The sequence below is a fragment of the Orcinus orca genome, chromosome 1, assembly GCF_937001465.1.
Source record: "Orcinus orca chromosome 1, mOrcOrc1.1, whole genome shotgun sequence".
NCBI classification, from domain to species: Eukaryota; Metazoa; Chordata; class Mammalia; order Artiodactyla; family Delphinidae; genus Orcinus; species Orcinus orca.
In genome coordinates, this window is record NC_064559.1 from 48,745,824 (window position 1) to 48,770,044 (window position 24,221).

The window sequence follows — 24,221 nt, forward strand, 5'->3', positions numbered from 1 at the left end:
AGTAAGACTCAATTTCTGGGTAAAAGCAATGGAAGGAAAAAAACCATGTATTTTTACCTTTATAAGCAAGTCAGAATACAAAAACTCAGTGAAAAGTGTTAAAATTGATAGATTATTCCTAAAGGTTTTATAAAAACTGGGTACTACCTAAGGCATCTACTTAAATCATAATGTGAATCTTTTTATAATATCAACACCACCTGAATTTTTGTGAAAATGCAAGTTTTCATTTTTTAATTAAATGACAAACTTTATTTCTTAAAAACAGTATTGGAAAGGGGTTTTTGCTGCACACTCCCAATATAATTAAAATGATCATGGTATCAAAAACACAAGAATGATATTCCATTGCACCAAATACTATTTTGTCTCTACTATCTAAGGGAATGTCAATGGGAGGAAATGTTATCTTAAAATGTTACTGACTTTGGGACTTCCCTGGTGGTCCAGTGGTTAAGACTCCAAGATCCCAATGCAGGGGGCCCGGGTTCGATCCCTGGTCAGGGAACTAGATCCCGCATGCCCAACTAAGGATCCTGCATGTTGCAACTAAAGATCCCGTGTGCTGCAACTAAGACCCGCACAGCCAATTAATAAATATTTTAAAAAAGTTACTGATTTTTATATTCTGTTTAAAATGTTATCTTTGTAAGTACACAGAATACAACAGGCTCTGAAAAATCAGTTTTGAATGAATGAAATATATAAAACCTTAAGACATACAGATTAAAGGGATCTCCCAAGCCCACAAGCCAGGTACATAATGAGAATAAAATCCAAATCTTCAGGAAATCATCCTAGTTCTCCGAGAAAACAAAATGCCAAGGTTCACTCTGGAACACATTAAAATACTATTTGGAAACAACATTGAAAAATTATCACCCTGGGCCTCCATACATACTGGATTAGCATAACCTTATAACATATGTCTGAGTGCTTGGCCATACTTACCCCAATAGCTGGGACTTCTTCACTCTTTACTTCATTTATTCGAACCAAATAGTTAACAAAGTCTCTGGCAGCATTGCTCTGTGCATCCTTTTTATTGGTGGAATTACCCATGCCAGTGTAATTATATCCTTCCACTCGAACCTTTAACAGTCAAGAAAAAAATACCTTGAGAGACTGACCTGCGTAATTCTGGTATTTAAAAAAATCATAATTCACTAGTCCATTAAGAGACTACAGTTAGCTATTGGAAATATACTCTATAAACACACTGAAAATAACACACAAGAGAATTCACCAGTTGTCTTATTTAAAAAAGCTTAATTCGTGTTGTCTAGTAATAAACTAATCCAAAAACAAGAATATTAACTTATGTGGCTCAGATATTCTCTTCTCACGTAACAGAATGTTCCAGTCTATGGCCATTACCACCCTGAATGCGCCCAATCTCGTCTCATGTAACAGAATGTTCCACATTAAAATCTGACTTTATAAGACCCAAGAACAAGCTCTCTACTTGTATTTATTTTAAAGTACTCTGACTTGAAGCAATCAAGAATTGATCTACTTTCCATGGAAGCAACCTAAATGCCCACTGACAGACGAATGGATAAAGAAGATGTGGTACAAATATACAATGGAATATTACTCAGCCATAAAAAGGAATGAAATTGGGTCATTTGTAGAGACGTGGATGGATCTAGAGACTGTCATACAGAGTGAAGTAAGTCAGAAAGAGAAAAACAAATATCGCATATTAACACATATATGCAGAACCTAGAAAAATGGTACAGATGAACTGGTTTGCCAGGCAGAAACAGAGACACAGATGTAGAGAACAAACGTATGGACACCAAGGGGGGAAAGTGGGGAGGGGCGTGGTGGCGGTGGGATGAATTGGGAGATTGGGATTGACGTGTATACACTGATGTGTAAAAAATGGATAACTAATAAGAACCTGCTGTATAAAAAAATAAAATAAAATAATTTTTTTTTTTTTTTTTTTTTTTTGCGATACGCGGGCCTCTCACTGCTGTGGCCTCTCCCGTTGCGGAGCACAGGCTCCGGACGAGCAGGCTCAGCGGCCATGGCTCACGGGCCCAGCCGCTCCGCGGCATGTGGGATCTTCCCGGACCGGGGCACGAACCCGCGTCCCCTGCATCGGCAGGCGGACTCTCAACCACTGCGCCACCAGGGAAGCCCCAAAATAAAATTTTTTAAAAAAAGAATTGATATACTTTCTACTGGAACTAGTAAAACTACAAACCGTTGGTCCAACTTTTCTAATCTGCACTACTGGTACTGTGGAAGCTGTGGAAGCTTCACGTTCTAATTAGAATAATTTACCTATCAGATTGTTTTAAAAGTAATGCTCAGGGAATTCTCTGGAGGTCCAGTGGTTAGGACTCTGCACTATCACTGCCAGGGGGCCCAGGTTTAATCCCTGCTCGGGGAACTAAGATCCCACAAACTGCGTGGTGCAGCCACAAAAAACCCAAAAAACAGTTATGCTCACTTGAAAATGATTCATAATGAAGTAGACATAACAAGCAAGTCACAGTAAAGAAGATTCCCCAACGTACAACACATTAACATTTTCAAACAGAAAACATTGTTCTTTTAATAATAAAATAAGCCTCAAAAGTCACATAAATGTAAACTGTATTTTTTTAGTACCTCACACATGAATTTCTGCCTGTTTTTGTTCCCCACTGCTCTAATTTCATAGGTTGGGGTCATCTTCCTTTTGCCACACCAGGCATACAGAAAATTTTTAACATCACCCATGATTCAAGTGTCTTCTTCAGACCTAAGAAACAAGTTAGTTAAAAACAGCATTATTTATAAGAACAAACACTGGAAATTACCAACCTGGAATTTACTGAAAATCTAGGTTAAGTACAGGATATTCTATCATGCTGCTATTAACACTGCCTATGAAGAAATTTTAATGACATAACTGGAAAGTCTACGACATGTTATAAGAAAAAGCAGGATACTAAAGTATGATCTGAACTACACAAAAAGTATGCATAGGTAAATCAAGACTGGAAAAGACATATCCCCCCAAGCGTTATCTTCAGGTAACTACAAGTGGTTTTTATCTTTTCTTGAAAGACATTTTATGGAACGTCCTACTTTTTACAAAAGGCACTTTATGTGTTTTAACTAATTTAATCCTTACAACAATGGTAGATAACTATACACAGTAGATCCTACTATATCATCTTTTTACAGAGGAAGAATCTAGGGCATAGAAAGTTTTAGTAACTTTTCTAAGTTATCCACTGTGGAGGTCTAAATTCAAACCCATACTACTATATTAAGAAATGGTCATCAATCATTTTATATATAAATCCAATAGTTTATCCTCATTTGGATTATGTCTCGTAACAGACTGCCCTCAAAGTTGTAGGCAATATGTTAGTAAGTCCAAATACAGCACTTAAACTGGAAACAGTAATCAATTAACTTAAATATCCTGTGCCAAATCTCTCCTTTAGGCCTTGTTATTCATTAAAATTTGAGAATATTATGTCTTTTTGAAGTGCAACATACCATACTTGTTGGCATTCTCCCTCTACTCCAGGTTATAAGATAGCAAAAGATATGGAGCCTGAGTCTGAGTTACAAGCAATGCTTGTAACTGAGAGTAAATTAAGAACCAGAGAAAATATGCTACGAATTTAGTTTGCTGTGATGTGAGAAGAAACCCCACTGCGAGAGCATTGTCTCTGTCTTCTGTTAATGTTCAGTGCATTTTGTTAGCACCTAAGCCTTGTGTCATCCAACCTCACCCTAGTATAAAAAATTTATTCTGTAGTCATAGGTTAACCCTGGGGACATTCTATTAATGAAAAGCTGTGGAACGCTGATGATGTCTATCTACAAATTCCAACCATGAATAATTAAAAAACAAGCCCTCAGCGTGAATGAGTAGCATGAAATATGAAGGACTACACTATCAAATTCCTTCCTCCCTCGGTAGTCTCTTCTAACTCCATAATATTAAATATCAACTATATGCTAATGATGCCCAAATATATATTGAAAGTTCAGTCTTTTCTCTTTAAGCTCCAAAATGAAGCTCATCCAACTGCAGCACTAACGGACCCATCTGAATGCTAACTTGGGATCTCAAACAGAATTTTAAATTTCCTCCCAAACCTGTTCCTCTTCCCGCCAATCCCAGTGTTCCCATCTCCCTAAATGGCACCTCCATCCACCAAGTTACTCACATCACCATGTGGGAATTTCCCAGTCCCTCAAGATCCTCCATAGCTATCCCTGGTAGAGCCCTTATTATGTGCCAGTCGGTATCCTTAAAGGAGCATCTATGTGAACTTTTTTACTTAACCCTTACAACACTGTATAGATAAACATCACTATTATTCCCTTTTTACAGGTGAGTAAACTGAGCCAAAGAATAACCTGCCCCGGGAGACAGAGCTCCTAACTGGGGGACCCAGAATTCCAAGCCAGGTAGTCCTGATCTACTACTGATTTACTGCGCACTTCTGCCTCCAAAACATGTCTCCAATCCATTCGCTTCTCTCCCTTCTCCCTGCTACCACTACTGCCCACCTGGAGTACGGCAAGAACGTCCTAAATAATTCCCATTTCCACTCTGGCTACCCCTAAATCCATTCTTCTCTTAAATTCTCACCACACCCCAATCACATGGCCTTCTTTCAGTTTCTTTCCAATCCCTGCCAGTAAACACTAACTAATCCCTTCTGCCTCTGCAGTTCTGCTTTTCCTCCGCGTCTTCATAGCTGACGCATTCTCCGCCCGATGGCCGAGATATCGGCTCAGAGGTCTGCCTCTTCCGAAAAGCCTGCCCTCGCCACCCTATCTAAAGTAGCTCCCTCCCTTTACACTAATTCCTCATGATCTTTTTACCGAAACCTGCAGACATTTGTTTCCCTACTGCCACCCCCGCGCCACGACCGCAACCTCTGGGAGGGAAGGGCAAGGACCGTGCCTAACCTGTTTACTCTGTCCACAGCACCCGCAGGACAGCACCCAGTATTTGTGGCATGGGCCCTAGGCGTGGGTGGCGCCTCGACGGGCTCACCCTCAGACGATTCACCCCCTTTCACTCTGTGGCGACGGCGACAGCGCCACCGCCGCGAGCAACGCGGAGGAGGAAGTGGGGTCTGATTGCTCCGGAGCCGGGACCGTGACAAGCTGCGCGGGGAACCGGGGGCCACCTCGCGGCCCCGAACAGCGCAAGCGCGGCGCGGCCAGCAGCACGCAACGCGCAATCCGGGAACCCGGCGGGGCGGCTCCCCTCCCCCTCCCCGCCCCCGCCGCCCGCGCCTGGCAACAAAGCCAGGCGGCAGAGCCGCGGGGCCCAAAGGGTGACAAGGACGTCTTTCCCTTACCGGCGTCCGCTTCCTGGTACCCGAGAGCACAGCCCTCTTAGGACCGTCCGTGGCTTCGGCCTTAGCGACGGACACACAGCGAACGCAAACCCACACGCACGGAGTCAGAGGCAGCAGCGGCGGCGGCGAAATGGCTCCGGTCGCGGCGCCAAGGAGGGCGGGGTCAGTGCGCTAAGCATGCGCAGAAAGCGAGCCTGGGACAAAGGGCGCCCAGAGGGAGGGGCGGGGCTGCAGCTACCAAGCTGCTGGTAGAGTCTCGTTGGCTGGGAGATCCGCTGCGCCTAGCCCCGGGCGCCCCAGCCCTGCTTCTTCCTGTAGTGCAATACCTACTTTTGAAAGTTTTTTGCGAGTTAGGGACCTGTAGCATTTTAATGCAGCAAAATGTTTTGCAGCTTCTGTCATAGGGACCTGTGATAGATGAGGTGCCCTTCGAAGACAGAACTGGAAATCTCAGGTGCTAACTTTATAGGGTTGTTGAGGCAATTGAACAGGATGGCATGTGAAGGGAGCTTATCATGTGTATGTGGCACACAATAGGTGTTCAGTAGGTGGTGGTGGAGTAAGTCAGATACTCTAACGTGAACGTCTCCTGAAAGACATAAGCTCAGTGAAGGCGGGAACCCTGCCTGGCTAGCTCGCTGCAGTGCTTGGTACCTCCAGTGCTCAGTAAAAACTAGTTTAATGAATAGACAAAAACTGCAAGGTTGCTTTTGCTCACATTGGATAGCCTCTTGTCTTCAGAGTCTTTGGAATAAACTGGATTCTTAACGATTGTAGTAGTCACTTAAGTTTTTGAACTCTAGTGCTTCCCACGGAGGCAACAATACAAAATATTTCACCTGGGGTTGTTCCACAGAATCCAGGCTAATCAATTATCAGGCCCCATCATACCTATCATCCTCATATTTCACCTCTTTCACTACGTTTTTTCCCAACTCTTCTAGCTTACTGTGATTAATCCCTTTAAAACTCTGTTGCTCCCATGATCAGAATAACACAGCATTCTCGAGCATTACTCATTCTTTTATTTTCTCCATGTGTTTGCTCTCTTCAAAGAGGAACAAAATCATTCGGGGAAACACGTTAATCTTTTGTTTCTTTGTCCCCTTCCAGGGTGCTTAAAGCAGCAGGTTTTTTTTTTTTTATGGTAAGTGAAACCCAACTAGCATAAGTGAATTGCAAGTGTTTTGTAGCAGATAATGAACACAGCATTTTTATTACCAACTTCTTGAATTCATTGTCTGGTAGACTGATTATATGTTTCATTATTTTTTCTGGGGTTTTCTGTTGCTCTTTCAATTGAGAGTGTAAGGTCGGATCTTAACAAACGGCACCGCGAAACAGAGGAAAGCTTCAAGTGAGCTTTATTAGGGAGCGCTCCCGGGCGAGGTTCACTGGTCCGAGAGAAAGGGGGCAAAGAAGTCGCACCCGGGAGAGGGTTGGGCAAGATTTGATAGGGGAAGAAGGGAAAGGGCTGTGGTGAATCTGGGAGGGCGCAGGGTATTCCTTATTTGGTGGTCTTTTCGGGTATCCTGGGGGACCGTTGGTCCCGCCCCTCGAAAGGCGGGAAGGCTGGGCCGGGTTCAAAGTCCCCAGGTCAGTTTCTGGAACTGGGTGGTCCGGAATGTCTCCAGGGCAGTTTCGGGAACTGGGTGGTCCGGAGAATTTGGTCTGATGCAACCTGTGAATCTGATTGTGTTCCCCTGCCTCGGGCCACTTGGCCTTACAGAGAGTAGTTCCTCCGTCTTTTTATTTTACTTAACTTTCTCTGTCTTTATGAATTTAGGTGAAAACAGGTAACTGTTGTAGTCTTGAATAGGTGTTTTTATGTGGGAGCATCCCTATGTAGGCTGTTTGCCCAGTGTCTCTGGTGTGAGGACTGGATTTCATGCGGACACCAGCCACATCTTTTCTCAGGGTGTGCTGGCCACTATCACCTTGATAGGGGGTGTGACTGGTGCTGGAGGAGCTAGAGCCTGTGCACGGTGTGAGGTGGGACTTCCTCTCTGTTCAGTGGCTGTCACCACACTGTCAGGGGTGGGCTCTGCTCCCAGTTGCTGGAGCCAGAGCCCTGAGGGTCGGACTCAGGCTGGCTTTGTTCTCTTTAAGTGTATGTTTTTACTACTCCCCGCACTGAAGCCTTTGCCTCAAAGGAGGGGAGTGGTGAAGTAAATGGGGCTTGTGTGCTTACAGATGTTCAATGTGCTGCCTTTGTAGGCATCTACAGCTCTGCTCAGAAGCAGCCCAAAGTCATGTCTTTTCCCCAGTTGTGGCCATCCCACATCTAATGCAAAGTTACGGTATGGAGAGGTTGGGGCCAGTGCATTCACCAGGCTGGGACTGAGGGTCATAGTGGTTTAAGTGGCTGGGCTGCCATGAGAAGTCTGGACTGCTTCTGTGGTGCTGTTTGAGTGAGTGCCAACAATGGCCACGGCTGCCCCTCCTGGACCACACCCCAGGCCCCTGGGTTACCTAGGCATCCCTAGATCAAGTCTTTTCCCAGGTCCTGGCTGCCCTAGGTCCATTGCCAAGCTGTGGTGTGGAATAAGTGGGGCCAGGGTGTTCTCTTAGCTCAGACTGGGGAGCATAGCAAGGAGGCAGCCGCTAGGGCAGACCTCTCTCCACCGTGTCTGATGGCAAACCAGCACCTGCGCACTCCTCACAAGTGGAGTCTAGGCTCCTCCAGCCTTTTTATCTGTCCCAGTGGTCCTCCAAGCAGCCAAAGGGGCTTATCCTTCTGCGTAGGACCCCAGGACTCGAATGCCCAGTGTGTGGCTCACCCTGATCACTCCTCAGGGCTAGTGTCCACCTGTGCGATATCCCTTTTCCTTAGTCCCCTCCCAAAGTCACAGGTCTCCACCCGATGCCTTTCTTCCCATCCTACTGTAACAGGGAAGACCCAACCCTGACTCCATGTTGGATCTGCTTCTTTACTTTATTTATTATTATTATTATTTTATTTTTTGCAGTACGCGGGCCTCTCACTGTTGTGGCCTCTCCCGTTGCGGAGCACAGGCTCCGGACGCGCATGCTCAGCGGCCATGGCTCACGGGCCTAGCCACTCCGCGGCATGTGGGATCCACCCGGACTGGGCACAAACCCGTGTCCCCTGCATCAGCAGGCTGAGCCACCCGGGAAGCCCTGCTTCTTTACTTTAACGTTTGCTTTTTGTTGCTAATTGTTCACTAAAAGGATACTGTCTATACAATGGCCTGCCTCAGGGAACCCTGCCCCTCTGCCTGAATGTTAAAACAAAGTGCCTTTGTTCAGGGAAACATCCCGACCCTGTCCACCTGTGAATGGCTGAGAGAAAGAAGAAATTAACACATCCCCTCCCCGAGGCTGGCCATTCCAGGGGATATTTGCAAAACTTGTGGCCTTTTTACTTTACTTCCTCACCTCCTCCCCCTCTCTGTTCTATAAAAGAAACTGGCATCCAGACCCCATAAGATGGTTTTTTGAGACACTAGTCGGCCATCTTCTTGGTCTGCCTCAGCACCTTGTCTCCCGATTTATTGCAGTGTCGTGCGACAAGCAGAGCGAGCTTGGACTCGGTAACACTACCTGATTACATGGGAATCTTTCTTGCAGCCTTAGTTGCACAGGAGTTCTTCTGCCAGTTTCCGGTTAGTTTTCTGTGAGACTTTTTCCACACGTAGATGTGTTTTTGATGTATTTATAGGGGGAGGTAAGCTCCACATCCTCTTACTCTGCCATCTTGATCCTCATCCCATGGTGGGAGTATCTAACCATAGAAATAGGCAAATGCTACAAGTCTGGGCCCTTTCCCCCTCATCCTCTGCCAGAGCCAGTTGTCAACCATTTACCAGCTCACCACTGGCCTTGGTCTGGGCAGGTCCTTCAGCTGCCCTGGGTTTAGTCTTCCCTTCCCTTGAGCCAGGGGTGGGGTGGATGCTGGTCTTCCAGCTCCAGCCTCCTGCCCTGCAGCTTGGGAAGTCGATGGTGAGTTGTGCTGCTTCTGAGCTGCCCAAGAGTCTGTGTCCCGAGCAACAAGGTGGTTGGGAATGGAACCTACATAGTACCCAACTGCTGAGGTTCCAGGGCTTTCCACGCTTCAAAGAGGACTTCAGCGGTGGCTGGGAGACCCTGGTCCTTTGGGGCTGGTGACATTTGCCAGCTGCCCATTTTCCTCTGAGCTTTGCATTCTCCTCTAAGGATAAGACTCCTGAAGCAAATCTTCTCTGAGCATCACCACCCCTCACATTTGAGGACTTTGGAGTTCCTCTGAGCACAGCTCTGCTCTCTTGTCTCCGATCAGTCCATCTCAGACTCCTATGCAACTTCCTCTGTAAGCACACCAAATGCCAATCATGCCCAGTTTCTGTTCTTAGCACTCTATATATGCTCTGCCTGGACAATCTTATTCTTCCCATGGTTTCAACTACTATCTATGTGTTGATACCCTCTAAACCTCTATCTCCTATCCAAACCTTTTGAACTCCAGATCAATATACATAAACGCTTGGTGGGCCTCTCTACATGATGTCCCACAGGCTTTGATTCCTGGGTGTCAATTCTGTTTCTTTTATTATTGTGGTAGGCAACCTTCAACATGGCCAACAATGATCCTCTCCTCCTGGAATTCATTCCCTGTGTAGTCCCATCCTACATTGTCCTAGGGTTGTCCTTTTTGACTAATAGCATACAGAAGGGGATAGTAGGCTACTTCTGAGATTGCTTTAAAAGACTGTGGCTTCTATTTTGAGCTCTGGCTCACTTGTGTGCCATCTCTCTCTCTCTCTCGTGGATCTCTCTCTCAGATCTCCCTTTCTGGGTGAAGGAAGCTGCCATAATGTTGTGAGAAACTGAAGCCTCTGGCCAAGAGCCAGCAAGGAACAGAGGCCTGCCCACAACTACAGGTAAGTGAATCTAGAAGCAGGTTCTCCAGCTCCAATTGAACCTTGAGATGAGTAAAGCTCTAACCGATAGCTTGACTGCAACCTTCTGACAAACTCTGTGCACAACCACCCAGTTAAGCTGCTCCTCGTTCCCAACCCTCAGAAATTGTGTGAATTCATAAATGTTTCCAGGTTTAAGCTGCTAAGTTTAGGGGTGATTTGTTACATAAAATAAAGAACAAATGCAAGTACAATCGTCCCTCAGTATCCACAGGGGATTGGTCCCAGGACCCTTGCAGATACCAAAATACACAGATGCTCAAGTTCCTTAAATAAAATGGCATAGTGTTTGCATATAACCTATAGGATATCCTCCTGTATACTTTAAATCATCTCTAGATTTCTTATAATACCTACAATGTAAATGTTACGTAAATAGTTACCAGTATGAGGCATATTCAAGTTTTGCTTTTTGGAACCTTTTGGAATTTTTTTTTTTTTTTTTTTAAATATTTCCCTTCTGTAGTTGGTTGAATCCTTGGATGTGGAACCCGCACATACAGAGGGTCAACTGTATCTTCCATATCTAGGTTCTGTTGATTCTTTCTAAATATTTTTCGTTCCATTCCCTCCCCTCCATCCCTGCTGCCACTTCCTTAGTGGCTCCACCATTGGTTACCTATCACAATAGGCCACCTAACGGTTTACCTGTTCCCAGTCTGTCTTCCAATCTACTCATCACACTGCTTCAAGAGTGTCATTTTTAAAACAAAAAGTCATGTCACATACCTTCCTATCCCATACACACATAAATACTTCAAATCTTTCAATGATGATGACTTTTTTCATCTATGCCTCTTTGACCTGCTTGTTCCTCTGAAATCACTTAGCAAAAGTCATTCTCTCATTTTGTTTGTTCCAAATAGTGATACATGGATCATTCAAGAACCCACAGATATTTTCCATTCCCCATCCTCTGCTGTTAGAAGGACAGTCAGAAATTCCCAACCTACGAAAAAATCTGAGGGTGGCACTATGATCTGGACTCCAGTAATAATAAATGCAAATTTCAATTCTTGGGTTTCGTATCATTTTCGACTTTATTTTGGCACCTATTGAGTTAAAAGGTTTAGCAGCAATGTAATGCTTCTCTCTGTTGTATAAAGAACATACACTGAATGCCTTGGATAGCTATAAAAACTAACAATAACTAACACTTCACTGTGCCTAAGGTGTGCCAGACACTATTCTGAGACCTTCTTCATATGTGTAATCCTCATAATAACCCCAGAAGATAAATATTATAATTCTCATGCTATCAATGAGATAAATGAACGGCTGAGAAGTTAAATAACATGTTGTAGGGACTTCCCTGGTGGCGCAGTGGTTAAGAATCCACCTGCTAATGCAGGGAACACGGGTTCGTGCCCTGGTCCAGGAAGATCCCACAGGCTGCGGAGCAACTAAGCCTGTGAGCCACGACTACTGAGCCCGTGAGCCACAACTACTGAGCCTGCGTGCCTAGAGCCCGTGCTCCACAACAAGAGAAGCCAAGGCAATGAGAAGCCCGTGCACCGCAATGAAGAGTAGCCCCCACTCGACACAACTAGAGAAAGCTCCAAGCAGCAACAAAGACCCAACTCAGCCCAAAGTAAATGAAATAAAATAATAAAATAAATAAATTTATATTTAAAAACATAACGCTGTAGTCACACAGATAGTAAGTGGTGGAGCTGGGACTTGAACCCACACAGCCTGAGGTCAGACAGAGAAGCATAAGGCCAACCCTGCCTCCCACAAAACCATGTTATACTGTTTTCCATTTCATACTATATTGAACCCAACTCTCTACTACTCCTTGGACTGAAATCTTATGGATAACACTGGCTAAGAGGTGCTGTTGGACTCAGTAACAAAACCAGTCCCTGAAATCACTTTGACCTTCCAACCATCTCCAATGAACTAATCTCAGATTTCCACTTTGGAAAAGATGCTAAAAATCAGCTTTTAGTACTGTGATAAATAAGATATTTCACATCATTACTGTAGTTTTGACATTAAATGCTAAATTCAAAGATAACAATAAATTCATAATATTCCAAAATTTTACTTTTGTTTAAAGGCATTATTAGCAACCCACTGCTGTATAACATTCATTTGTTTCTTTCTTTTTTAAAAAAAAAAAAAAAAAACCTGGAAGTTTTCTAATGGTTTTCCTTCCTCTAGAAGGCCAACACAAACAAATTAGTGTGATGTGACTTGCATTTAGGTGCACTCTGCACAGGCTTCCCAGTGACGTTGCTAAACACCTTTCCCTATTTTCCATTTATACCTTCTTCAAGATGTGTTAAAGTGTTGTTTACTAAGGGACCCTAAACAGAGGGTATCCACTCCTGAGCTTCTGGCACATCCATATGTTCAAACTCATCCAGGTAACCAGATGGCTAAGGGAACCACTAAAGAAATACGTTCTGGGCCAACTTGTTGGCCTGAATTCTCCTAACTCCATTTTGAAAGCTGCTAAAACTTTATATGAGCACTATAGTGGTGGTGAAAGTCATGATTCCTGTTCATCATCCAAGACTTTGGGGAAAAAATGGAGAAAAAAGTGATCTGCAGCTACTCATAAACTGTCAGGTATCACCTGTAAAATATATTGGACTGTTATACTCTTGATTCTCTGTGGAAGTGTACTCCTGAAGACAACTTCACTCTGAAATGTCACTGGCAGAAAAATTCAGTAGATTATCCTCAAAAGCAAACTGTAAAAAACCACTAATGACACTGTATGTATTAAATTGTAGAATGGTTTTCTCTTTTGTGCTTCCCTGATTGGTTGCACTGGGTCTTAGTTGCAGCAGGCCAGCTCCTTATCTGCGGCTCACAGGCTCCTTAGTTGCGGCATGCATGTGGGATCCAGTTCCCAGACCAGGGATCGAACCCAGGCCCCCCGCACTGGGAGCATGGAGTCCCAAACGCTGTGCCACCAGAGAAGTCCCTTGTTTCTACGGAGTTGGATGTTAAAATACATAGAGCTAAACTCAGCCCTTGGTCATTTTGTTTAACTAACTTTGTGTTCACAAGATCTCATTAATCATGTTAAAAGCCCTCTAAGCACTAATTTCAGAAGAGCAAAAAAAGAAAAGCAGAGTTCATTGCTTAGTGGATATCCAATATTTATCTTCACTGAAAAATTAATTTGGCTTTAGTATCATTAAGTAGGGATATGACATCCTCAGAACCAAAGACTAGCAAAAACCTCACTGTTCTTCTTTCAGGAAATTAACGGCTATAGAGAAAAGTTTCAGTGAGGTAGAATATAAGCTCACATAAGCCACCGTGGTTCAATTTCTAATTCAGATACCTTACTCCTAAAGGTGAGAGAAATAGGAGAAAACAGTGTGTTTTATTCCTGGGCAAAAAAGGAGTGAGGAGATATAAAGAGAAGGGTAGCAAAGATAATTAAATCCACTGATCATTTCAAACTCTCATTTTGCAAACACTTTTTTAATTTTTAAAAATTAAAAAATAGAGTAAACTGATATGAATTTCAAATACTTTTCCTCTGCCAATGAGCAGACTAATTAGATAAGAAACAAAATAAAATCTTAGGTAGTTATTAGACTGGATAGTCCAGTTTAAAATCACTAAGGATTGACCATCAGTACACTTTGTTACTGGAAGGCATGTACCAGGGTTTGTTAGAGAGGAGACTGAGCAGCCAGTTATATAGTCCAGAAAAAGAAAAAAGTAAAGAAGGTGTGTAGAGAAAGTTAAAGTTAAATCTTTAGGTCCTCCCTAAATCTCTTATCACTGAAAAGTGACTGTGTGAAAATGTGACTGGGAAATAACAGTAAGTAGCCCCTGGGCTCACGGCAGAAGGGATGCTGGCTTTCATTTCCAATAATTCAGGGCACTGTTGAGGGACACTTCTCAGTGAGGAAAGGGGAAGTTTGTGGTGCCCAGAGCAGAGAGCTCTTTGAAACTTTGAGAAGTTCTCTATAGCAACAATTAGAGACTTGAATTCATCTTTGGGGAAGGCCTTTCCTTTGTTATGTGAAAACCACCCTAATGGCCCTTTAGTTATAGTAACTGAAGCAAGTCTTCACCTGACCCAATGTTTTTGGGGAAAACTGCGACATCGCAATTAATCCGAAAGCAGATATTCTAGAGTTAGACTGAGCAGCCAAGTGAACTGGTTTGTTAACAGTTGTGCATAGTTGAGTCTCACTGTAATCTGGCATTAAAGTTAGCATGTCTGCCTAAATGCAATAGCTCAGAGTTGTCCTAGATTCCAAATGAATATTTATTAAAATGAAAGTACATTATGGTGGTTTAAAATTAGAAAACTTTAAAAAAAAAAAAAATTAGAAAACTTTAAAATAGGATTAACAACCAGAAATCAAGATATTGGGAGCTCCCAAAGGCAGATGGAATTAATCAATTACAATTTTCCTCTTGATTCCATATTATCCATTTATGCAAAAACTTCTCCACCAAAATTCTGTGACATATTGAATGACTTAGGGCTCATAACTCCTTTTAGAGTTTTTGCCCCTTCATAAATTTAAACTTTTAAAAGATCATAGTAGGTATTTAAATACTTGTTGATTGATGCAAGATTTCATTTGCTAGGAAAGTTTAGTTCAAACTCATCTAAAAAGTTTTTGAGAAATGAATGCAGTACTCAAAGTGGATTATATCTCAACGTACACACCCTGATTTGATAGAGAGGCACTAGCTACAAGCTTCCAAGTTTCCATCCTTTAAATCAGTGAAAGAAAGGAAATCTAGGCTTTTCAGTTTAGCTTCTGCATTATCAGTAAACTCCCTAGAGGCTTTCTGTAGTGGAAGCCGGGGTGGGCCCATTGGAATCCCAGAGACAAGAGTCATGATGGCTTTGGTCTGCGACACTCCAAAACCTAGACAGGAAAATATAAATGAGGAAACATGGCTGGCACTGTCCACTTTGCCACAAACACTCGAAAGAAGAGATCATATTCTTACAGTGATTACTATAACAGGATAAAGTGGAACTAAAAGATGGGAACATTTCTTGTCAATATGGCAGACTGAGCAGATGTAGGAAATCCCTATTCCTGCTTTAAACATATAGAAATGCTGGAAACTTTTGAACAAATTGACAAACTGTAAAACAAAACAAAGTGAGACTCAAAGTCAACCTCAGAAGCAAGAAGGAGGAACGAGAAGTATCAGGAATAAAGAGGTCAGAGTAGTAAGGAGTTGCTGAAGCCAGTGGTCCATGAGGATAATCTGATTCAGGGATACACTGTTGTGGATTGAATGATGTAGGACTTGGTCACTAGGTCACAATTTAGTTCAAACAAATCTAAGAAGTACCTGAGAAATGCACTATTTAAGGTAGTTTATGACTCAATGCTGCTGTTTTAGACTAGGGCAGGAATGCAAGACGAAGCCTTGAGTCTGTACACAGCAAAGAGCTGGAATTAAACTCCCCATATAAAACTGGTAGCCAGCCTTCTATGAAAAGAAATAGAAAAAAAAACTGGCCCACTGGTCTGAGAGGCAAGGAAGCATGACTTCTGCCAGGGTGTGGAAGGAAAAAAATCATATAAATGAAATCCCAAGCCTGTGCCATATATGAATGCTGGATCCGTATTTGCATTCTGTGCTTGGTACAGGAACCATACTAAGAAATATACCTAAAGACTGGTTAGAACTGATGAAACTATAGTGTCCTAGCAGAGGCAAATGTAAAATCATTTGATGGGACAACTCACAACCTAGAGTACGATGGATTCTCCAGAAAACAGCTGTCTCTGAAGATGAAATCAGAGTTAAAAATTACAAAGCACACAAGGAAAAAGAAGCTGCATGAGAGACAGCAAATGCACAACTGACAAATTTTACATCCTGAGAAAAGATGATACAAAATTCTGAAAGAGGCTTCACAGAGATAAACGTAAGAATAGAAGCCATAGGCTAAGAGAAGGGCATATAAATAAAGAACAGGAAGATCTGGAAGAAAAAGCCAGAAAGAAATGCTGGAAATTAAAAATATATAATCAGTAAAACTAAACAGTAGAAAACATAGCTAAAGATAGAATCAGTGATTTTGAAGGTAGATCTAAGGAAGTAATCCAGAATACAGCACAGGAAGATATTTGTTTTCTTAACTGGCTATTGCTCTTGGATCAAAGGTATGAGAAGTAACTTTCTTTTACTAAGGTAATTTGGTTACAGTAACCATTGAGCATTGGGAAGAAAAATACTAGCTTGGCTAAATATATAGAATATACTTTGCTAAATGCAAAATGGCCCTCCTAGGCTTATTATGAATGGTGGAAGACTGAGAGCTACCTTCATGATAAGGCTTTATCATGTTTATTAAGATTAAGTCTCTCTTATATACAATGGAATATTACTCAGCCATAAAAAAAATGAAATCTTGCTGTTGGTGACAACACAGATGGACCTAGAGGGCATTGTGCTAAGTGAAATAAGTCAGACAGAAAAAGACAAATACTGTGTGATCTCACTTATATGTGGAACCTAAAAAACAAAAAATGAACAAACATAATAAAACAGAAACAGGGTTATACAGTGCTGCACGTCAGTTTTATCTCAAAAAAACTGAAAGAAAAAAAAAAGTCTTTCTTTGACTAAACCATGAAAACTCCAACCCCCAAGGAAGTCTGAAACGAGCTCTTTAAAGATATGTTCTTTTAGATCATAAAACCTGTCTTCAAGAGGCCTCTTTTAAAATGCCAAAAATCTGGCAAAAGAGTAAATCCTTTCAGCTAATACCGTACAGCTATACTTTACAAAACTACTGCAGAATCACTGCTGGTATGCAAAGTGATCTTACATGTACAGGTAAACTTTTAGTTCTTTAAAAAACTATAGAACTAGTAGTAGTTCAAAATCTACTTTAATGCATTTTAGGAACACATGCTAAACCCACGATTTTGTGAGAAGTATTGCTTAGGACAAGGGAATGATATTAGGTAATAACAGTACTGGTGGTACACAAATAGGACAAAAATCATCAAAGTGGAAAAGCAAATGGGAAGCATTGTCTTTGAAGGATAAAGAGTTGGCTGAAAACCCTGTGAGAATGAGGGGCACGGTACATAATAGGTGCTTAGGGCTTGGGAGGAGTTGCCAGGAAGAGGCAGAAAGGCTCTGAAAGGAAGGTAGGAGGTCTGCCAAGAATAAACCTAAAACTTTTCCTGGACTTGACCCAGGTCCTCAGGAAGGGCCAATCTCTTGCGGAAGTGGAGTGAATAGTGGCATTGATCATTTGTTATGGGATAAGACTTAGGAGACTGTGGAGAGGTTTCTCTACTCAAATTCACTGTATTTCCCTCAAACTTTACATTGTCATATTATTCAAACCTCCATCCATTTCAGCTCACTTGTGTTAATAAACTCTTTTAAAATTGCAGATACTCTTGGGAGAGCTGTCAGTCATTCACAGTTTAGTAAGATCTGTATTCAAACTGCCTTCCTCTAAACACTTAGGCTTACATCAGTTATAGTGTGGTAGTAGAATTTTAATGAGCAGAGGCAAGTAAAGGGAGGGAGTGTTGATGGTGCAGGAGAGAAGGGGTTAAAAAAATTGGTGTGTGAGCAGAGTGGGGAGGTGAACAAAGTGCTAAGATGGAGGAGAGAGATTTGTAGAAGGTTGCCAAGACCTTCCAACTAGGTTTACTTCACCATTTTATAGGATTGGCCCTGAAAGTTAGTATTAGGAATAAAACTTTGCTTGTAGCTGATTAAAAGGCGTTCTTGTTGAACCCTCAGAGAAAGTGATGAAAGTCCCTCATCACCTTCTCTGAAACGCTCAGAGAAAGTCTATTTCCTTTACACTCTCCAGTAGGAGACAAAGCGGGAAACTTACCTAGTTTGACCACAAAGTTGATAAATCTCTGAATACAAAACTGGAAAGGAACAAACAAATCTATAGTCAGTAATTACTAAACTGTGATAATTTAAAGAATTTAGAGGTCAAATTGCAGAAACCCCAAACTAAAAAGTCCACACACCTTAGTCTTCTGAGGGTCTGTTGGAGTGGAGAAGAACAGCCAAGTGAGGATGACTGAGATCTACCCAGGATAAGGTAGGATCTTTTCATATATATAAGCTTTTATGAAATGAGCCCATGAAGAAAAGAAGCTCCAATGAAGGAATTGTACAATAGAGAGTTAGGATGGGGAAGGCAACCTTTACCCACCTAGGTTACAGAGGTAAACTTATCAGCTAGTGCAGTTTCCAAACTGGGGTACTCTAACCTCTAGGGTACTTTCCAAGATACCTCAGGGGCACTTGGTCAAGGCTAAGATTTATGGCAATTTCTAGACCCTCAACTTCTGTAAGTGCTATTTCTAAAATTGATCAGAATAAGAAGTTGCACATAATGGAGGTGTAGCTTGTCCTTTTATATTTCCCTGTTCACAGTCCTTCTCCTACTTTTGAAAAAATAAAGACATACCTCTTATATCACTGCCTTGGGACACCTCTGGGAACCAAATAAAGGAGCAAATCAAAATGTTGGCATTGGCATCCACAAAGAGAGCTGACAGAGTGAGTCCTTTAATTAATGGATAACAAGTCCTCTCAAGAATCATAGGGTTTTCAATTTTTTCCTTTCAACTTTGCTTTTAATGTTGTGATTCAGGTTGTCAGTTGAAAATCATTAAATGATCAAGCATATGACTCAAAAACTGCTCGAGGAACTGAGTGACATTGCTATACCAAAGTTTCTTCCATTCTTATCTACTAATGTATATAAACAGGGTATCACAGCACTTATTTCTATAAAAGCAAAAAACAGAAATAGTATTGATGCTGAACTTTAACTCATCCTAGCATTAAAGGATATTCATCCACAAATTCATGAAGCAATTCTTAAAAAAAAGATTCCCATTCATCTCATCAAGAGATGCATTTTCAAAAACATTTTACTTTTATGCTGTTTTAATCAATTGTATACTAGTAATAAAAAAGTCAATGCAGAATAAAATTTTGGTATCAAGCCTTACAAACATAAATGCACATGTTCTTTTTTCCCTAACACACAAAGTATGGCACATTACATTCAGAAGTCTCTACTTTGTTGCTTTTTTTACACTTAATGTATCATGGAGACCTCTCCAGATGTGTGCATATAAAAGTATCTCATCCTTCTAAAGGGCTGTATATAATTCCATTAAATAACTCAAACATAATGTATTTAACCATTTCCTTATGGATGGATATTTGGGCTGTTTCTATCTTTTGCTAGTATAAACAATGCTATAAGCAATATCTCTGTACATGTGTCATTTCACTTTGTAAATATAACAGATGGCATTTAAGTCCATGAGAATGATGGACTTCCCTGGTGGCACAGTGGTTAAGAATCTGCCTGTCAATGAAGGGGACACGGGTTCGAGCCCTGGTCCGGGAAGATCCCACATGCCGCGGAGCAACTAAGCCCGTGCACCACAACTACTGAGCCCATGCGCCACAACTACTGAAGCCCACGCGCCTAGAGCCCGTGCTCTGCAACAAGAGAAGCCGCTGCAGTGAGAAGCCCGCGCACTACAATGAAGAGTAGCTCCCGCTCGCCGCCACAACGAAGACCAACACAGCCAAAAATAAAGTCCATGAGAATGAGTAAGTTTAGCCCTAACTTTTTATTTATCTGTTTCTTCACTTGACTGCAAACTCCTTTAGGGCAGAGACCAGTTTTATTGAAATTATATATTCAGTTCAGCCCATGGTATATTAATAAGTGAGTAAATGAGACCTGCTCACACTTGCTTTCTGTAAGAAAAAACAGAATGTGGTAAACTAAACTGCTTAGCAATACTGTTTTGGGTGAGATGATTTATTTGAGTAGGACTAAAAGAAAAAAAAGAAAAAGAGATGGAAATTGAATCAGCCAATAAAAGAAACCACTAAGTGGAAAGGTTCCGTATCAGAGCTGTTTCACAGTTTACTCCATCCTACGATTTTCACATCATTCAGCTCAGAACAGGTTGAAATTTTCAGAAATAATTTTTTCTGGGAAATTTAGGAAAAAGAAAATCGTATATGAAAAGAGATGGCAGCGACTTCCCTGGTGGCGCAGTGGTTAATAATCCACCTGCCAATGCAGGGGACACGGACTCAAGCCCTGGTCCGGGAAGATCCCACGTGCCGCAGAGCAACAAAGTCCGTGCACCACAACTACCGAGTCTGCGCTCTAGAGCCCGCGAGCCACAACTACTGAACCCGTATGGCACAGCTACTGAAACCCGCGTGCCTAGAGCCCGTGCTCCGCAACAAGAGAAGCCCCCGCGATAAGAAGCCCGCGCACTGCAACAAAGAGTAGCCCCCGCTTGTCACAACTAGAGAAAGCCCGCGCACAGCAACGAAAACCCAAGGCAGCCAAAGATAAATAAACAAATAAATAAACTAATTAAGAAAAAAGAAAAGAGATGGCAGAGTCCACACAATTCAGACTTCATATCTTAATATAAACCAAAGTCTTGCCAATGTTTAATCTAGTTGACATAGCTTCCTAAGTCCTTACGCTGTTCCTGCTTTCAGCTTCACCTGGTCTGGGGCTGAATAAAGGTGAATATTAAATAAGCTATTTAAACTTTAAGTTAAGTAGGAAGTAGATTTAGGCTTGCTCAGTGTGCAGGGTTAAAGGGTAGGGATGTATTTAATCACTGCTGGCAACTGCTTCCTCCTGTTCTCTTCTTGGTTGGAGCTCAGGTCACTCCCTCAAACCTCCAGGATGCTTTGCGACTTCTGCTCTGTAATTTCTGATTGCCCTGATGGTGGCCTGTCCTGTTCAAAAGATCCCTTATCTAAACTTACTGGGACTGACCACCTGCTCTGATCTTGCTTATGCCTTTCATTCTCATTCATTTTCTTGGGACACTCCTCTCAGTCACTTTTATGATCCTGAAAGTTCCTGGGCCTCTCGGCCTCCAGAAGTTTCTCTGTAGTGCCTACCCTATTTCTTTCCACCTGATTCTGTTTACCTAACGTATACACACTACCAGCTGTGGGGCTGGTTCTACCCTTCGGTGAGGCTCTTCCTTCTCTGGACAGCTAGGCTGTCCTCCCTGTAACATTAACAGCAGCCACCATTTCCCCCAGGGGTCTTCCCTGGAACACTTCAGATCCTGCTGCTTTTCTCTTCCTGTTTCAAAGCCAGTGTCTCCTTTTAGATCACCTATTCAGCTCTTGTTTCCTGCCTGGTGAATGTTTTCAGTTCTCAGCACATTTCCAGGGCAAAGAGGACTGACCTGCTCTGACTTTGGATTAAGTCTCCCCTTTGTAGATCACCAGCCTCATAGCTTCCTTATATACTCTGGTGACTCAGGTGTGAAGTTCTCAAGGGGATGGCATGTGGTCATTTCCCCAAAAATCTATCACCATTATTTCACAGTCATAAAAATACTTTGAATGTAGACTAAAAATAAGATCATTTCTAGGAGGAACAGAAAGGAGTCATTCCTGTGTGGGGCCTGTCCTGATGAGACATGCAGGAAACATGGATAATGGGCACAGGTTCGGTTTTAAACAAGAAAAAGTAAGAAAAAGAAGGAAAATACAGAAAGAAGCAGCTAGGCAATCTTAAGGAGGGCAGGTGTGGTAGGAATGCTGATGAGAGAAAATAAGAATTCTCAAATGGGAAAGAAAAAAGGCTATGATTTATACGAAGGGAAAAGAAAGCTTACCTGATGGTTCAGGGCCGAGGAGAAGTCCTTCCGTTCAAAAGCCTCCAACATCTGGTTTGTCTTTTTCCCCAGGTAGTTATAGGTACTGGAAAGAAAACAGCACATCTTCAGGATCAATAACTTAGCGAGAAGGTCCAGCTCCTCAAACCCCTCTAATGCTCAAAAGGGAAAAAATCTACCAAGCCTTCCAGAAGTCTATTTTTAGGCCCTAATCTATTAAAGGATCAGGTGTCTTCAGTTCTGAGTTTTCCAGCAACACTAAGCAGTGCAGAGGACGCAGAGAACACCAAAAGGAATAAAGAAAAGGGAGAAGAATAGGAAAAGGGTAAAGTTAGAAAAAAAGTGAAAGACAGAGGTGTATTTGGCAAGGAGTGATTGAGGGCAACACCTGGCCCAGGGCGCACACAGAGGTGCAATGCTAGGTAAGAACTGTGGATAAAATGTAGTATCTGAGGGCTTCCCTGGTGGCGCAGTGGTTGAGAGTCCGCCTGCCAATGCAGGGGACACGGGTTCGAGCCCTGGTCTGGGAAGATCCCACATGCCGCGGAGCAGCTAGACCCGTGAGCCACAACTGCTGCGTGTGCGCGTCTGGAGCTTGTGCTCCGCGACAAGAGAGGCCGCGATAGTGAGAGGCCCGCGCACCGCGATGAAGAGTGGCTCCTGCTCGCCGCAACTAGAGAAAGCCCTCGCACAGCAACGAAGACCCAACACAGCCAAAAATAAATAAATAAATAAATAAATAAATATTAAAAAAAAAAAATGTAGTATCTGAGGTGGGTCCCAAAAACCCTATGCTGAGGAACTGGGTGAATGTAGCACCACAGTAAAAGGGGCAAATACTAGCAGATTACCTAAATTCTTTGCCAAGTTATATGTTACCCAGAGACTAGTTTCTAGTAACAATATTAATACGGATAATAATAATACAAGGACCATTTATTGACTGTTGTATTCCGGGTGCCTGACATAAACCATGTCTAATCCTCTCAGAGCCCTGCGAGGTAGGTGTGGTTTCCATTTTGCTGTGAAGAAACTATGTCTCAAAGAAGGGCAACGGAGTTGTCGAGAAGCTTACCATCCCTTCATACTGCTTATTCTATTACATTTCAGAAAAAATGGAGATGAGAATGTTATTTGATATCATAAAACGTTCTTGCTGACTTAAAAAAGAATCTCTAACTCTACCAATAAAGACAAATATCTTAGACTAATCACTGAGTTCTTAGAGAAACCAGCAAGGCAGAAGGTTCTAGAAATTCAGAGCAAAGATGTTTCCCCAGTTTCTAATGACTTCTCCTACAGTAACTCAGGATCAGAAAAGAGTTTCATCTTGGTGTACCAGGAACAGAATATTGTTGGTACTTCATAGGTGTAGTCCCTGGAGTCAATACAAGGCATTCTGAGAACGTGAAGTTCACATTATCTTCTCGTAAAAAAGTAGGGAAGAATAAAATATAATCATTGAGATACGTTACCTGCAGATGTGAAACACCCAAAGTCGCGATATGTGCATGAATGTCTAAGGGGTTTCAGAATACTCTAATTTGAATCCCAGGGGTCTCAGATGTATCCTCATTTAGAGAGGAATGTGATCATAATTAAGGAGCAGTGAAGTGTAATCAAATGTACTTTGCTTTCAGATTCTGTTGACAGAATAAAAATGCCTAGTATGGGGGCCAGAAAAAAAACAAAAAAATTTCCAAGGTCAGCAGATCCAGGCATTCAGGTTTCCTTGGAGGAAATGGCCTGTAGTGATGATGGATGTTGCAGGCATCCTGGCTCAGTGAACAAACCATTACATCCAACCCAACTACTCTTCGTCAAAGCCATGCTCACCGAGATATGCTATGAGTATTACTTTGCTTCCCCTGTACTTTTCCCACAGGGAGGAAATACACTTTCAGTTAATGTAAATAGTTCAGTCAATCTGCTTGCAGGCACATTGCTACTGAACTAGGTTAACATGTGCAGTGGATATGCCAAATTGAACGTCCCTAGGCCTTCTGCTGAGTAGACATCAGGCCACTGATTCTACCTTCCTAGCTGCAGCTGACTGGACCTTACATGGACACCTGACTTGGCAGTGCTATCCAGTGATATCCTGAGATGCCCCATTTGGGCCCCATGACTGGCCACATGCATGCTGAAGCAGAGAAACCCCATCTGGAGAGAAAGGCAAATAAAGGGATGTCCAAAGGACCACAGGTGGAGAACGGTCTGCCTTGACTGTTGAGAGCTTGGCAGTTTTAGGTTCTCATCTTCTCTGAGACCTCACTGCACTTCCTCCCCTTGGGTTTTATGAAATTTCCCAGTATTTTATA

The 24,221-nt window shown here is 42.4% G+C and overlaps 2 protein-coding genes and 1 long non-coding RNA gene across 13 annotated transcripts in view; 1 reads left to right on the plus strand and 2 right to left on the minus strand.

The window, feature by feature from the left end:
• DHX9 (DExH-box helicase 9) overlaps window positions 1–5,482 on the minus strand; it is a 55,043-nt gene extending 49,561 nt beyond the window's left edge. Inside the window, exons 1-3 of one of the 2 annotated variants that reach the window (XM_004275203.4) lie at window positions 5,337–5,480; window positions 2,626–2,758; window positions 952–1,092 (exon numbers count right to left, since the gene is read on the minus strand). In XM_004275203.4, the coding sequence (XP_004275251.1) occupies window positions 952–1,092; window positions 2,626–2,736 (252 nt within the window). In that variant the 5' untranslated portion in view covers window positions 2,737–2,758; window positions 5,337–5,480. Of the gene's footprint in view, window positions 1–951; window positions 1,093–2,625; window positions 2,759–5,336 lie in introns of both variants that reach the window. The other variant, XM_049699403.1, reaches the window with a different exon arrangement.
• The window catches only part of NPL (N-acetylneuraminate pyruvate lyase), a 216,786-nt gene that overhangs the window by 164,674 nt on the left and 27,891 nt on the right, over window positions 1–24,221 (minus strand). For 3 of the 9 annotated variants that reach the window (XM_049702707.1, XM_049702614.1, XM_033437931.2), the window contains 2 exons: window positions 21,901–21,985; window positions 8,861–9,643 (listed from right to left, as the gene is read on the minus strand). In XM_049702707.1, the coding sequence (XP_049558664.1) occupies window positions 9,152–9,643; window positions 21,901–21,985 (577 nt within the window). In that variant the 3' untranslated portion in view covers window positions 8,861–9,151. Of the gene's footprint in view, window positions 1–8,858; window positions 9,644–11,276; window positions 15,118–18,080; window positions 18,121–18,671; window positions 18,699–21,900; window positions 21,986–24,221 lie in introns of those variants that run through there. The other 6 variants (XM_033437932.2, XM_012534966.3, XM_033437934.2 and 3 more) reach the window with 5 other exon arrangements.
• On the plus strand, window positions 5,411–11,252 carry LOC125963113 (uncharacterized). 2 transcript variants are annotated; one of them, XR_007474890.1, is made up of 3 exons: window positions 5,411–5,498; window positions 10,118–10,216; window positions 11,122–11,252. It is a non-coding gene; the product is annotated as an uncharacterized LOC125963113 (long non-coding RNA). The 2 variants fall into 2 exon arrangements; XR_007474893.1 differs by lacking the exon at window positions 5,411–5,498 and adding an exon at window positions 7,105–7,132.